The following is a 15,843-nucleotide window of genomic DNA, read 5'->3' as shown; positions in this document are numbered from 1 at the left end:
AGGTTCCTTGGCCCATCCAGACTCCTGAGGCTGGAATCCAGCATTTAACACAATAGTTCTCAACCTCAGCTGCACATTAGAGGGTTTTTTCCCTTTCTTTTTTTTTTTTTCTTCTTCTTTATAATTAGAGAAGTTGTAAGTTGACAGAAAGAAAAAAAACAAAACAAAACGACAGAAAATACAGATTTCCCATATTGAGGGAGTTTGAAAAACTCCTAATGCCCAGGCTTTTCCCCAGACCATTTAAATTGGAATCTCTGAGATGGGGTCTGGGTAGCATTGCTAAGATGCTTTCTTCTAGAAGCTTTATGGGTTCAGCTTTATTTTGAGTTCTATAGCCTTTTTTGGGGTATCAACTAAAGCTCAAGGGTATTCAGTGAGTCTCTTTACTGTGGATAACTGGAACTCCAATGTCTCAGGCTTTGTGTGAGCTCTGGAATCTTCCCTATGCTCACAGCTCCCTGGTGGTTGTTTCATATCCAGCCTCAGAGTCTCACCCTATGCATGTGTAGCTTAATGTCAAAGAGTCAGGAGACTCTCTGAGACTGCTTCTCTGGAAAGTTCCCTCATCGCTCGTATTCTGCCCTGCAAATTCCAGCTACCTCAGTTGCTCTGCACTCTGATGTGTTTCCTAAGCTTCTCAAGTCCAAGAATCTTTTGGGCTCCTCAGGGGCTCTTCTATGGACCAGAAAATGCCCCCATGCAGTAAGTTGGGGACAAACATTGTTTCTTTCCCTTTTTTCTGGGATCACAGTCTCTTACTGATTATTGTTCATTGTCTGCAAAGAGTCACTTTATATAATTTTCTCAGGTGCATAGTTGTTTATGGTAGGAAGACTAGTTCAGTATCAGTTACTCATCAAGGCTACAAGTAGATGTCTACAGATGCCTGGGGTCTGGCTCCATAATTCTACATTTTATTGCCTCATTTATTTTAAAAAGTTGTTGACTTCAAATAGTTATTTAATTCATTAAAAGTCAGTTTTCTCTTATTCAGTTAAGCTAACCCCATGGTTAGGCATGGTATTTGTAGCAGAGCAGCTCTTCTCACCTAATTTTATGAGAGCATTTTTTAAAGCACCGAGAAAAGGCAAATGTGACCCTCTATAGTGGAGCAGAAAAGAAGTAAGCACTCAAGGGATACCATGCAGGTAAATTCAAGGGTTTCTTATATTGTGGACCTGGGTATAGTTGAAGATTTCAGGCCAGAACATGGTTGGTTTTGGTCAAGGGTATTTTAGAGCAAAAATGAAAGGTTAGACTTTCTGGTTCTGAAGGAGTTTTTTAAAGATAGTTTCAGCTAGCCAGCCATGTGAAACCACTGTCCCCTGAGCAAACCATCTCCGGGGGGGCTGGGGGTACACGGGACCTCCCTGTACATTTCTTTGCATATAGTGAATGTATAATCATCCCAAAATAAAAAGTCTGAAAGAAATCTATTGTACATTGCTTTTTTCCCCCAAATCAAATGTCACTAGACTTTGAAAGCACTGAGATTATAATTTTGCAACAACTAAACAGGTGAGGAGTGGCACAAATTAGATAATTTTGCATTTGCAGAACCAATCTTTCGGCTTTTCTAGATAACCAGATATCTGGGAAGATCTTTCTTTAACACATCTAACCTCAAAGGCCACTTTTCTTTCCTGGAATGCTCCTCCTAGCCCTTGGCCTCTCCTACCTCTCTCAGCCCTTGCCTGCCTCCCCCAAACCTCTTTTCTTAATTAATTCCTTCAGAGCACACTGCAAATGTCTTCTCCTCAAGAAAGCCCTTCCTGGTCCCCAGTGCCTACCCAAGTCCCCACCCCTGTATTACCTTAGCACCCCCTAATTATCTTCCTTAGCACTTACTTTGATTACAGTCAAATAGTTATTTAATTCAAGATACATTTCCTCAACTAGAACACAGTCTCCACGAGGGAAGGGCCATGTCTTATTCACTGCTATACGTCTTGCCTTTTGTGCACAGCCTGGTAGAAGGAAGGTGGCAATAAATTTTTTTTTAATGAATAAGCTATACTAAATCATGCATATAAAGAAAATCTCTATCTGGTTAGCCAATGAATTAGTTTCACAAGTATTTTTGATGAATTTGATGCATTTCACTAATACTTTGATGAGTTCTGTACATTATCTATTACATACAAGGCGTGTGGAAGAGAAACTTATTATTATTATTTTTTTCTCTCCCCCAGCCCCAGTTGTCTGCTCTCTGTGTCCATTCACTTTGTGTTCTTCTGTGACTGCTTCTATCCTTATCAGTGGTACCAGGAATCTGTGTTTTTTTTTGTTGTGTCATCTTGTTGTGTCTGCTCTGTGTGTGTGTGACACCATTCCTAGGCAGGTTGCACTTTCTTTTGTGCTGGGTGGCTCTCCTTATGGGGCGCATTCCTTGTGCGTGGGGCTCCCCTACGTGGGGGACACCCCTCCGTGGCACGGCACTCCTTGCGCGCATCAGCACTGAGCATGGGCCAGCTCCACAAAGGTCAAGGAGGCCCGGGGTTTGCACCACGGACCTCCTATGTGGTAGGCAGATGCCCAATCCATTGGGCCAAGTCCGCTTCCCTGAAGAGAAACTTAAGACACTTGGCCCCTGGCCTCAGGAGCTTAATAACCCAAGAGGGAAAATTATTAAGTGCTAAGAAAGAGGCACGGTCCCAGTGAATTTTTTCAAGAAAAGTTTAGCTTGCTCTAAGGTCCAGCACAATCTGGCCCTTGATTCTGCTCTAGCCTCAGGTCTGCCTTCCACAACCTCTGGGCTCCAGCCACTCTGGTTTTCTCACAGTTCCACAAAGCACCATGCTTCTTCCTGCCTCAGGCACTGGCATAGAAAATTCCATTACCCTTTACTGAGCCAGCTCTCTGATGCCCCAAGTCTAGGTCAGGCCCAACTGAGTTTCTCCTTCATTGCACTTATTATGATTATAATTATTTGTTAGAGTATTTGTTAACAACAGTCTACACCACTGGACTATAAGCTCCATGAGGTTGGGGAGACTATATCTGTCTTGTTTACCAGTTCTTAGCACACAGTAGGACTAAAATAAATAGTTGATGAATGAATGAAAAGGTAAGTAATAGGATAACTGAACAAATAAACAAGAGGACTGCCCTGGGTCACAGATGATAGCTAGGACTTGGGCAGTCAAAAATCTCAGGTAGCTGGTAAGTGGCAGAGCTCAGATTCAAAGCCAGGTCTGTCTGGGCCCTGAAGGGAGTTCATAATACTCACCAATGATAGCCTGAATTATTTTTCCCAACTGTGCACTTCCAAGGTCCACCTTTAACCCTGAAATGGAGCTGTAGCCTAGCAACAGTCAATTTTCTGCTCACAGCAATATATTCAGTTGACCCTTCTGTAAATTAGACCTGGAGTTTTTCTTTCCTCATAACTTGATCAAAAGAAGCTGCTCATGAGGCTATGTATTTGAGTTGATGAAGAGATATTGGTGCAAGAGTCTTGGCCCCTCTAACAGAATTATATCCATGCCCTTTGCCATATGACTTTGCAGGATCTCCCACTAGGGACAGCAGCTCTAAGGATTAGCTCTGCTGACTTTGTGCTTGGTCCTGTGACTTGCGTTGGCAGTGGAAATGGATGATGTGGCTGTGTGCCATTGCTGAGCAGAGACTTGAAGAGGTACAGTACACTTTCATCAACTCTTTTACGCTTCCGGCATAAGAGTAGGACCCAGGTGACTGTTGCTCCTCCTTCAGCCTAGAATTTTAAATGATTATGGAGAGAGCAGACCTGAACCTGACGCAAAGCCTGGAGCCCAGCCTGCCCCCAGCCTGGCCAGGAGCACGGAACTGCAACAGTAAGGCACGGAGACTTGGGGAATGTTCGATATCCAGGACTGCTGTAGCAGAAACCTAACTGACACACCCCTTCAGTGGCAGAGTTGTTACTTATTCTTATTTATTTTGGCACCCAGCATGTGTTACTGTTGAATTAATACTGTTAAATTAGACTTGATAAATGACAGCCCTCAGGTATACTAATGAAATGGACAAAACCATCAAAGTTGCTTCAAATGCAAGGACTTCTAAAATTGATGAATTTAACACTAAACTACTAAACAGAGAAACTGGGAAAGGGGGCTTTTTTGGCTAGTGCTGACAGCCTCTTGTGGTGCTTTAAGTATAAGCAGATGCTTTGGAGACTCCTTAGCTAACCCCTGTCAGATAAATTGAGTAAGCATGCAAGATGCAGAATATCTTTTGCTGGATGATCTCAAAAAAAAAAAGGGGGGGGGCGTGAGATTTTGGGTCATATGAACAGAATGACTTGTCTCTTATTATCTGGCACTTTTAAAGTAAATGATGCAACCAGAAAATCAGAAGCAGCTAGATCGAAATGCTAAACATTTAGCCCCATCTTTCTTCTTCACAGAGAGATGTGCATTTGATTTAATTTCATAAACATGTATAAAGTAACTACCAAGTAGTCTGGTGATGGAGGAAAACTAATACACTCCCTTTAAGCCAGCAGAAATCCGTCTTGGAAGAAGGCAGGATATGAAAACATATGGACTACAAAAATCCTCCACTTGAACTCATACAAGGCTTGGCAAGTTACAAAACATTTTTTCATGCATTCCTCATTTAATTTTCAAAATAATAATAGGAGTGTTTTGTTTTGTTTTTCTAACCCCCATCTTGAGATGAGGAACCCAGGGCTCGGCCATGTGGTAAGTCCTGGGGGTGTGCGGAGGGTATCTGACACTTCCAACAACACCCCCCCCAAGGCTTAAAGATTGAACAATGTCGGAGGAAACCTCTGGCGTTCCCAGGAAGCATCAACATACCACACCGGGGAATATTTTCTGGAGCCGGTCTGCTGCAGCCAGGGCCTTGGGCTTCCCACCACCAAGGCAATCTTCAAATTCATAAAGAGGCTGACGCACGGGATTGGAGTAGGAGATCCTGGCATTGTCGACAAAAGTGACGTGTCTGACGCCCCAACCCTGCAAGGAAACAGGACATCATGGTGTGTTTCTGCTGACTGGTTCACAGGGTGTCTCTCTTGAGACCCCTAAAAGGGGTTTTGCTTTGGAGCAGCTTGGGAACCTCAAAATAAAGGAGACTTCAGAAATCAAATTGTGCAAACTCAATTTCTGTTACACAGAATGGCAGCTTCCTTCACAAAGCCAAGTAATCACATAGCCAGCCTCTGGTGACCTGTAGTCAGGAGACTAAGACATGTCAGGTGGATCTGACAAATGCTTTATTATTTTCAACAGTGGCACCAAAGGAAGATTTGGAGGTGGGTCCCACAAGAACTGTTTATGCTGCTGTCTAAAAAGATTAGTGCTAGCTCTCAGACCCCTTGGTCTCTCTCAGTGAATAATCAGGTATAAATAAAAACTCCACTCGAAACTCATACAAGGCCTGAATTAACTCCCCAGTAAAATGAAGTACAGGTTATTTTCCACTGTATAATACTGTAAAATACTTTGTACTATTTCTCCAAGAGGCAAAAGCCTTATTCACAGTGTGAGATTTGGGGGATGCATCTATATTCTCAGGAAGCCTTTTCATGTCACAGACTTCATGACATGTTTACAGCTCTCTGACATTCTTAGCCCAATCACTTCATTCCACAGGTCTGGAAAACAAAGCCCAGAAAAGATAAATTACTTGCTTAAGGGCTTACACCTGGTTAAAGGTAGGGAGGGAATGGATCTCCTGAGTTGCAACCTGATGATTTCTGCCTTTATTTTTCCCCGATGTATCATAGTGGAGCATTAGTGAGCACAGCAGTCTAAGAGAAGGTCTGCCATGGCTGCCTACAAAGGCTAAAATTCTTGTCTCTCTTTTACTTCAATGTCCTTCCATTAGGGACTTAGAGACTCACTTAGGCAGGGGGAAAGTCAACGGAGTTCCCAAGATTTGCTTTCATACTTGAGAATGACAGGCCAGAATCCACTTTCATGAGCAAGAGTTTAGACTGGCTTTTTGGTTTGAAGCCCACTGGTAACTTTTTGGTGTACCCACCCAATTTGGGAAGTTATTTTTACCAGCTAAGCATTTTACCACGGAGGAGGAATGAAGGTATGGAAAATCCAGGAATCACTGATGGTTGGCTTGGATATTTATTTCTGAAGTATTTTTGCATTCCATAAGCAGTTGCTGAGTGAATAGCAAAAGGAGGGCATGCCAGGCAGTGGGAAGAAAGCCACATAAGTTACAAACATGCCATAGTTAGTCACATGCATTGGACTTTCACACTTAACTGTTGGCTTCTTGAAATGCTACACAGTTTAAATGGCTAATCTGCAAAGATTAAAGAAAATTACAATACTCAATGCTGGGGAGGATGTGGGGGTGAGAGAGCTGCTATACTGATTAAGAGTGTAAACTGGTGAAGTTTTTCTGGAAAGCAATTTGGCAATATGTTTCTAAAATCTTTAACATGTTCATATCCTTTTATCTACTTCTAGTAAACTATCCTAGGAAATAATAAGAAAGCTGACAACAACACGATCACAACCACGGTCCTTGAAACATTATTTGTAAAAAACTGGAAACAATGCACAGGCCTAGTATTAGGAGAATGTTTTGGTATATTGTGATTCCTCCTACGAGAAGGCATATTCTACAGGCATTAAAATGCTTTGTAGACATCATTTTTTATGACATGGGAATGAACTTACAATGTTAATTGGCAAAAGCAAGGAACATAGTTATTACATATCAGATAAGATTTAAAAACACACATGGGTCAAATGCTAGAAGGTAATAAATAAAAAAGGGAACAATGGTAGTCTCTCAGTGATAGGAAAATGGGTGTCTTCTTTTCCTGCTTTACAAACTTTTATACTTTCTATATTTTCTATAATGGATCTATACAGATGTTATAATTTTTTTAAATGTTAAGAAAAACTAAGCATCTAATTCTAGAAGCTAGAAAAAGAATAATAAAACAAATTCCACAAAGGGAGAAATTAATAAAGATAAAAGTAGAAATTAATAAATCTGAAAACAAACAAAATAAAAACAAAAATTTTAGAACTAATAAATAAATCTAAAATTTGGTTCTCTGAAAAGACTGATAAAATAGACAAGCTTCTGGTAAATATCAATAAGAGGAAAACACAGAAAACACAAGTAAGAATGTGAAAAGGTTAGAAAGAAGATAAAGTGATTTAAAAGATGACCAGAGAATACCATATGTATTTTCTGTTCATTAATTTTCAAATTTAGATGAAATGGATGATTTTGAGGAAAACAAAATGACTAAACTGACTCAAAAGTGGTATAATACCAAAAGAGGTGAATCAACATAGAAAATGTTGTAAAAATTCCCAAAGATTTCCTCTCCCCTCAACAAAATTCCAAAAGGCACTAGGCCCAGATGAATTTATAAACAAATTTTACCAAATTATCAAAGACCACATAATTCAATAATTCACACCTTTAAATTATTCTGGAGCACAAACAAAGGCAGAAAGATTTCAGTTTACTTTATAAAACTAGCATAACCCAGCTATAAAAATACAAAGATACCACAAGGAAAAATAAAACTAAAAACCAACTTGACATATGAACACAGATACAAAAGTTAAAAACAAAACACTATCAACTAAATCCAATTGTGTATTGAGAGAATTCAATACCATGAATAAACAGGATTTATTCCAGAAATGGTCAACATTAAAATAATTTATCTTATTTCTAATATAAACTCATAGTAAGGTAGAAATAGAAATCAGCTTCCTTAACTTATGAAGAGCATTTAATAAAAAACAATCAAACATAAAATTAAGGCTAAAAACACAAGAGGCATTCGCATTAAAGTTAGAAATAAAACAAAGATTCCCACTCTCATTGGTATTATACACCATTACTATGGAGTCCTAGCCAATTCTGTAAGACAAGGAAAAGAAAGAAGAGACACAAATATTGGTGAGGAAGACTTGTCACCATACAAAATTCAAAAGAATCAAACAAAGAACTATTAGAACTAAGAGAGTTTAAGAAGATGGCCAGATAGAAGATAAGCATACAAAACTCAATATTTTTCCCATGCTTTTGGAACTAAGGATCAATACTGCAAAGCTGTCAATCCTTCCCAATTTATCTACAGATTAATTATAATTTCAATTAAAAGTGTAGGAGCACAGGAATAAATAGATGGATAGAGAGATAGATAGATATAGATAAATAAAAACAAGAGAACCAGAAAGACATCCAGATATATAAAGAGATTTAGTATTTGATAAAGGTGGGAAAAAGATTACTTTTAATATCGAATAAATGTCATTAAACCAACTGGTGATCCATTTTGTGGGGAAAAAAGTTTGATCTATACCTCTCATTGTATACAAAAATAAATTCCACATTAATATAGATCTAAACAAAAAAACAAAACCATAAAGGAAAAGACTGAAATATTTTATAACAAAAATTAAAAACTTTCATTTGGCAAAAGATACTTTAAAGAAATCGAGAAAAATATACAAAGAAAAAAGGTTAATATTCACAACATAAGAAACACAACTCGAGGGAAACAGACTTGGCCCAGTGGTTAGGGCATCCGTCTACCACATGGGAGGTCCGTGGTTCAAACCCCGGGCCTCCTTGACCCGTGTGGAGCTGGCCTATGCACAGCGCTGATGCGTGCAAGGAGTGCCGCGCCACGCAGGGGTGTCCGCCGCGTAGGGGAGCCCCACGCGCAAGGAGTACGCCCGTAAGGAGAGCCGCCCAGCACGAAAGAAAGAGCAGCCTGCCCAGGAATGGCGCCGCCCACATTTCCCGTGCCGCTGACGACAACAGAAGCGGACAAAGAAACAAGATGCAGCAAATAGACACAGAGAACAGACAACCGGGGGAGGGGGATATTAAATAAATAAATAAATCTCTTAAAAAAAAAAAGAAACAACTCGAAATCAATAAAAGAAACAAACCAAAGTACATGAACAGAAGAAATAAAATTCACAAAAGAAATAAAAATACTCATCCTCACTAATTTAAACACAAATTAAAGGATAAAATATTACTATTTAACCAATTGAATTGACAAAGATTTTAAAAGTTGATGATATCCAATTTTGGGAAGCGTGCAGGAGAGCTGTCACTAATATAATATTTATGGAAAGTAATTTATTTTGAAAAAATATATATAAATTGTATATTCTCTCTAACACAATAATTCTACTTCTAGGGCTCTTTGAGGGGAAAGAAGTCCATGGATATGAAAAGATACAAGTAAAAAAATGTTTATTTCAATAGAATCTCTACTAGAAAAATGTGGAAAATAACCTGAAATTGATTAAGTAAATCGAGGATATTGTCACACAACAAAATACTATGTATACATTGTATGAAGTACATAGAAAGACATCTACAAATATTTTTCTATTGAGTTAAAAATCAAAGCCTGTCATCCATAGTGTGCGGAGCATAACCCAATCTTGTAAATATAAATAAATAACAAGAAAGACAATTTTTCTCTCTCTGTTTGTCCATGCCTACAAAAAATTCTGGAAAAAGGATGCTGTATCGTAATCTCTGAAGTCTAGTTCATTCTGAGAAATGGTACTTGGGATGGGGGTGGAGGGAGACTTTCTATTTCTACCTTCTACACTTCTATATTGATTGAAGTTTTAAAAATAAGAGCATGTATAACTTTTATAACTAAAAAGATACTGAGGAAAGAGAAAAAAGGAAGAGGAAAAAAACAGGAAGAGAGAGAGGGAGGGGAAAAAGGAATAAGAGAGAAGGAGGAATGGAAGGGAAGGGTGAGTGTGAGGAAAGTAAGAAGAGGAGCATGGACTCCAAGGCACCCGCGCACTTACCATTAGCGTCCTGGCGACATTACAGCCCAAGGTGCCGGCTCCAAGCAGCAAACATTTGACAGACACGACCTTGTCTAAATCCAGAGTAGGGACCAATCTCCAACACATCAACTTCAGATTTAGATCCACCGATGACTCAGCTAATCTAGATGAGAGAATTATTTATTTACTCCACAATTCACTCATTCATGCCCCAGCTTGTCCTAAAAATTTAAGAAGTTTGTATGCTGTAACAGAAAAGCAGCAGCAAATAACAAGGAAATTGGGATCAAAGGGAAAATATGATGAAGCTTAAGGATAAAGCGGGGAGAGAAAGGTTACCACACAGACTGCACACCAAGCCTCTGCAATTGCTACTGGTGAGCCACAAAGTGGATACTGAGCTCCTAGGAGCCAAGGTGAAAAGGGAAGTACAATCAGTTGTAACAGTCAAGTATCTGTGAATACAATCATACCAGCTACTTAAAAGGAAAGTTTTTCTTAGTACTAAAAACAGAAATTTCTTTCATGTCACCTCAATAAATAAAAGATGCATTTATATCCTCACTTAAATGCAACAGTGGTTTCTAATGAAATATTTCCCATCATGTCCTTCTGTGTAGGCCAATAGCACAGTAATGAATGAAGAACTAAATAGTGATGCAGGTATATAGTTCTGAGAGTCCAAGCTTGAAGCAAGAACAAAACTGAGAAGACCAGATGAACTGTGGGTCCATCAGGATATCCACTGTATTAACATTCTCAAACTTCAATTAAGAATCAGGGCAGGAAAGAGTGGGATGCCACTTGTCATTGGGAACAGCACCCCTGGAATTGGGCAGTGCAGCTGCCCTAACAGAACCTAGGGTGCCTTGGGCTTACAAAAAGCCGCATTGGGGAAAAGAGCTTCCAGAATATACCTTTTAGGGTCCATACATTCACTGAGGTTCACCATCCTTGGTCCCATGCCTCCTTTCTGGTTCTTTTCCCACCCGACTGCTTTGGGACAATCTTAAGGCAAATAAAACAACAAGTTTAATGAAAAAGAATAAAAACAAGCAAGTAAAGCAGCAAGCTAGCTTTATAAAGGTTGACAACATTTACAACGGCCCACACACTGGTAACCTTTTAGTTCACCACTGATTCAAAGAGTTTAGCAGGCCTGAATTTCCAGCTCCTTGACACTCCATCCTCCTTGGCTACTAGTAATCTTGTTTAGAGAACATCAAACCCAAGCTGATGAAAGAGCCCTCAACTCTGGCCCGAGTTGCCTCAATTTCCACGGTTACTGAAAGTTGCTCCGAAAAAAAAACAATCATATTTGGGGTAGATATGACCATGTCTTCTATCTGATTTGTCCACAGCACACCTTCCACAGGAAGTTCTATTAAGATTTCAAACCTGTGAGCTCAGAATGTCCCTTGGTTCCCCATCCTTACTTACCATGTCCCTCTGCTCTGCCTCTCCACTCCTTCATCACACTCCTGTGTGCAGGTTGCAGTACAAGGTGACTGTCCCACTGTTATGCTGCCTTCTTCAAGCTCATCTTTACCCATGCGACTTGCCCTTTCTGGAACTTATCCCTTTTCCATTGACCTCTCTTTTAACCCCTGCTAGAATAGCCACTGTAACTATAATTCCAGGAGCTCCCGAAGTATGCCCCATGTGATGTTCTGAGGAGACAAGGATCCTTGGCTAAGTATGCTTGGGAACTGACTCAACATCTATGTCTATATTCTATACCCACCCCACTCTAACCAAACCTGGAGATTCACATGGCACATCAGGATGACAAAAGCTCTAAAAAGTCTACAGTAAAGAAACCAGTTTATTTTATTTGGATTTGGGTTTCCTGAACTGACTTGACTCACCACATCTCCCTCCCTCATCCCACACGGTCAATTAAAACCACAGGGCACCCATTCAGGGCAATGCTGCTCTATTCTATTGTTGCAAAACTTTCTCAAGAATCTCAGTTGCTTTGCAGAACACCCCTGCCACCTCCTCACCTTCACCTATACCTGACTTTTCTCAGTGGTACCAGGGCCTTGTGAATCTTGCTAATGGGGGCCACCCACTCTTATACTCTTGTCTCTTCAGGGCCTCCACTTTTCTTCCTTTCTCATTGAATCAATCCCCAGGGTTCATATGAAAGCCTCAACTCCTTGGCAGGGAATTCTTGGCATTCTTTCATCCAGTCTCGCCTCCCCTTGCTGCCTTAAGTATCAGTCTCTGCAGGAACAGACACTCCTTGACTCAAAGTTAAACTGTATGGGACCATTAGGATGGATTTTCTGTTTGTTTCCACTGGTGCACTGGTTTGGTTTGGCCATCTTTCTACTTTCAGATCTCTATCAACACCTCTATTTTCCTTTCCTTGGGAATTTATCAGCTTTTGTTTTTAAATACAGTGTTGCTTAATATAATTATGGACCCAAGGTGTTGATTTTGTTTACACAATCTTTTCTGGGATAGGATAACTAACTGGAAATCATGGGGCTAATTATCTTCAAAAGCCCTATTTGGCTAGGGGCATCATTCAAGGCAAGAAATCAGGAAATGAAAGTCCCTTGCAGGTTGAACTCAGGCGCGCCAGAGTAGTCCTTTATAATGCTATGAAAAATTTACACTAAAAAAAGATTTGTGTTCTTAAAGAGTTTAAGACTCCAAAATTCTTTTAAAAGAGCCCAGGCCTCATAGTAATGCATATTTTATTTTACTTCCTTACTATTCTCATCTTGAGTAAAAAATGCTTCTCTAATCCATGGCATAGAAACTTAACAAGAAGTATGGAACCACAGCCCTGTGCTGTAATTAATAACTTCAGTCGAAGCTTTCTTCTATCATACAGATAACTTATGATATGAAAACAAAATATCATTTCAAATTAAAGCATCTTTGTGCTCAAACTGTGATGGCCATTTCTAAGAAAACTAGATGTACCTTGGGCTGTTTATATTCAATAATGAAAAAAATATTATATACGATAATAATATTTAATCTACCTTATCTGCCCCTATATAATCCATACCCATAAGATATACTCATACTTAATGGGGGAAAATTAGGTCCCGTTTTCCCAAGGTTGGGCAACCAGGAGGACCCTGTCAAGGACAGAGGTTCAGACAGGAGATTTCTTCTCCCTCTCAGCAGCACCTACTGACTCTTTAAGCCAGTTAGTTGCCTGAATGTGTTTTCTATCAGCATGGAGGGGTGGACCAGGCCACGCCCTAAGTAGCAAAAAAAAAATGCAGGATATTTAAAATAATACTTTTTAGGCCATTGCTATTGCCACTATGGGAAGTCTTAGAAATACCAAGAAGTGTTACCATACTAAAACCTTTAATTCACATCATTTATACAGAATAACTTCTTGAATCCTAAATAGTATAAAGTATTACTTCCAGCTAAGTGGGAAACATTAATTTACATGAAAAAGGAAGATCTGCCTTTCCTAAACTAAATAATCTACATTCAATATCAAGCATAAAGAGTTACTGGATAATAGAAAATCTTTTTCAAATAGATATGTATATCATTTCCTGGGTTTGAAAGCCAGCTTCACCAAGTATTAGCTGTATCATTGGGAGTGGGGATAAGAGTAATTCAGCAACTTTATCATAAATATGGGAAGATAAATATCTCCCCCTCAGGGTGGTTGGAAGGATTAAATGGGAGATAGAAATGCCTAGCAGCCTATACCAGAAATGCCTATACCAGACCAGGAGTTCATTCTTTGTTAGTTAACATTCCTCCTCATTTCCCCAAAAGCATATTTAAGCTGTGGTTTAATAAAACAAAGCTGTCATTTATGTTAACATATGGACGCTATTTTAGAATGTGCCAGAAGAGGGTGCTATATTAAATGCAAATAACTAAAGACTGAAAAAAAGGCAATAGCTTTCTTAAGGCCCTAAACTAAAAAGGAAATAGCTACAGGGGAGCAAATAGTTTGGTCATTTGACTGACTGAGCAGAGTACTCTATCAATCCTTCTGAGAAGTCTAAGATATTTATCACTTCTAGAGCATATAATCACTTATAGGACGTCATCAGAGCCAATCCTGAATCCCTTTGACTTTTGCACTCTAGAGAAATAACACATTAGAAGAGATTTTAGCACTCCTTCCCCTTGTAAGGCAAAAGGCCTAGACAGATTAATCTAAAGAAAGTTGCATATATAAAGATGGACATTATATATCCTGCCATAACCCACTGAATGGACTGGGGGAGAGTGTAAACTACAATGTAAACTATAATCCATGTGGTGCAGCAGTGCTCCAAAATGTATTCACCAAATGCAATGAATGTGCCACAATGATGAAAGAGGTTGCTGATATGGGAAGGGTGGGGTGTGGGGTATATAGGAACCTGTTATATTTTTCAATGTAACATTTTTTTGAAATGTTTTTCAAAAAAAGACAAAATTTAAATTAAAAAATAAAAAATAAAAAAAGAAAGTAATGTGCCTTAGAGAATGGGGATGCTGTGAAGAGCATATTAAACAATATATGTGAAAGTACTCTGGAAAGTTTATAACCCACATAAATCTGAGAGCTTACTTTGAAAAGCAGTGGAAAGAGTGCTGGGCTTTGAGTGCCATATTAAATAAATTAACACAAATTAGCATGTTAAGCATCTGTTTTATGCCAGATACTGTATTCTATCTTTCAACAGAACATAGATTCTTCATAAGGAATACTCAGTGAGATAGGTATTATACTTATTTGACCAAAACTTGAGTGTATTCTGCCTCAGTGGCATGTACATATAAACTGATATATAAATGTATGTATATAAATACATATATATATATACACACACACTTATTTATATAGCTATATAAAAAATGTCTCACAGCCTAAGTTTCCTGATTTATAAAATGGAGAAAATAGCTGATATCCACCACACAGAGACCAAATGACAAGCGGGAAATATGGAAGGAGAATTAGCACTTCTGCCAGTTGCTTTACTTAAGTGGAGAAAAGGAACATGCACAACTCTATGTAATAAATTAATATGTAAGTGCATTAATGCTGCATCTTTCCTTTAAGAAGGGACAGAAATAAAGACTTCATTCCAACAAACAAACAAAAATGGGGGGGGGGGTAAATCCCTCAAAATGGAAAAACCTGCCTGGAGAACATGTTCTGAAGACATACTCTGCCTCTGTTGCTATCTGAATAGCAGAGCGTGCCCCTGTAAAAGGGAGGGGGTTCGCACTGGCAAAGAGGTAGGGGTCACCCTTTTCTTTCCCTTCTGCAGCCATTGTGAATGGATGAAAAAGAAACTAAACCTGATTCAGTTTCTGATAAATGATAATTACATGCATTCTCAAAGACCGGCAAATTACCTGGGCTAAATGCCATTTCTGGAAGCTTCACTTCAAAGAGGATGCTGTGGGTGACGTCTCTTGCCCCCTGCATGGTGCGGTCCCGGAAGCAGAGGACTTCAACAGACTGGACACTGCTGCTCCTGTTGGCAGGCCCGGTTTGTTTGTTTGTTTGTTTTTTAGGGAAGAAAGAGAGAGAGCTTACATAAGAATCTCAGGAAACCCAGCTGAACAGAGTTCAATTCAATTCAGTTCTGACACCCTTGAGAGATTTTGAACATTTCTATATATGCTTCTGTGGGCCACGTATTTAGAGGCAGAAAACTGAACAGGCTGTGATTTTTTTTTAGGTGAATTTAATATAACAATCACATTGCACATACACAGTTCAGACAAATGAATCTATTAAACGCAGCCACAAAAATTTTTTTTCTAAGACATTAGGAAAAAACCTCTAAGACACAGGTTCCTCTCCTCCTTCTCCCCATGTAAACTTACATTTTATGAAATAGCCCCTTGGTCAGTAGCTAGAAGCCCATTTGGCCAATTAGACGTACCACCTGGAAAGCAGATTTTTAAACATTCTCCCTCTGTGGACAATCTGTAATTTACCTTTTATAGCTTTTTTAAGTAAACATTTGTGCTTAAGTTAAGCAGACATGCAGAAAAGCATACAAATCCTAAGTATAAAGGCACTTGTCTCCAGGCTCATTCTTGTCACTAACCAACCCCT

The 15,843-nt window shown here is 39.2% G+C and overlaps 1 protein-coding gene across 8 annotated transcripts in view; it reads right to left on the bottom strand.

The window, feature by feature from the left end:
- The window catches only part of ATG7 (autophagy related 7), a 319,354-nt gene that overhangs the window by 227,028 nt on the left and 76,483 nt on the right, over nucleotides 1-15,843 (bottom strand). For all 8 annotated transcript variants that reach the window (XM_004466355.5, XM_023591107.3, XM_058288959.2 and 5 more), the window contains exons 9-12: nucleotides 15,132-15,253; nucleotides 10,700-10,790; nucleotides 9,801-9,945; nucleotides 4,809-4,967 (exon numbers count right to left, since the gene is read on the bottom strand). In XM_004466355.5, the coding sequence (XP_004466412.1) occupies nucleotides 4,809-4,967; nucleotides 9,801-9,945; nucleotides 10,700-10,790; nucleotides 15,132-15,253 (517 nt within the window). The remainder of the gene's footprint in view (nucleotides 1-4,808; nucleotides 4,968-9,800; nucleotides 9,946-10,699; nucleotides 10,791-15,131; nucleotides 15,254-15,843) is intronic.

Source organism: Dasypus novemcinctus, chromosome 26, assembly GCF_030445035.2.
Source record: "Dasypus novemcinctus isolate mDasNov1 chromosome 26, mDasNov1.1.hap2, whole genome shotgun sequence".
In the NCBI taxonomy this organism is placed as follows: domain Eukaryota; kingdom Metazoa; phylum Chordata; class Mammalia; order Cingulata; family Dasypodidae; genus Dasypus; species Dasypus novemcinctus.
This window is presented reverse-complemented; position numbering and strand designations above follow the sequence as displayed.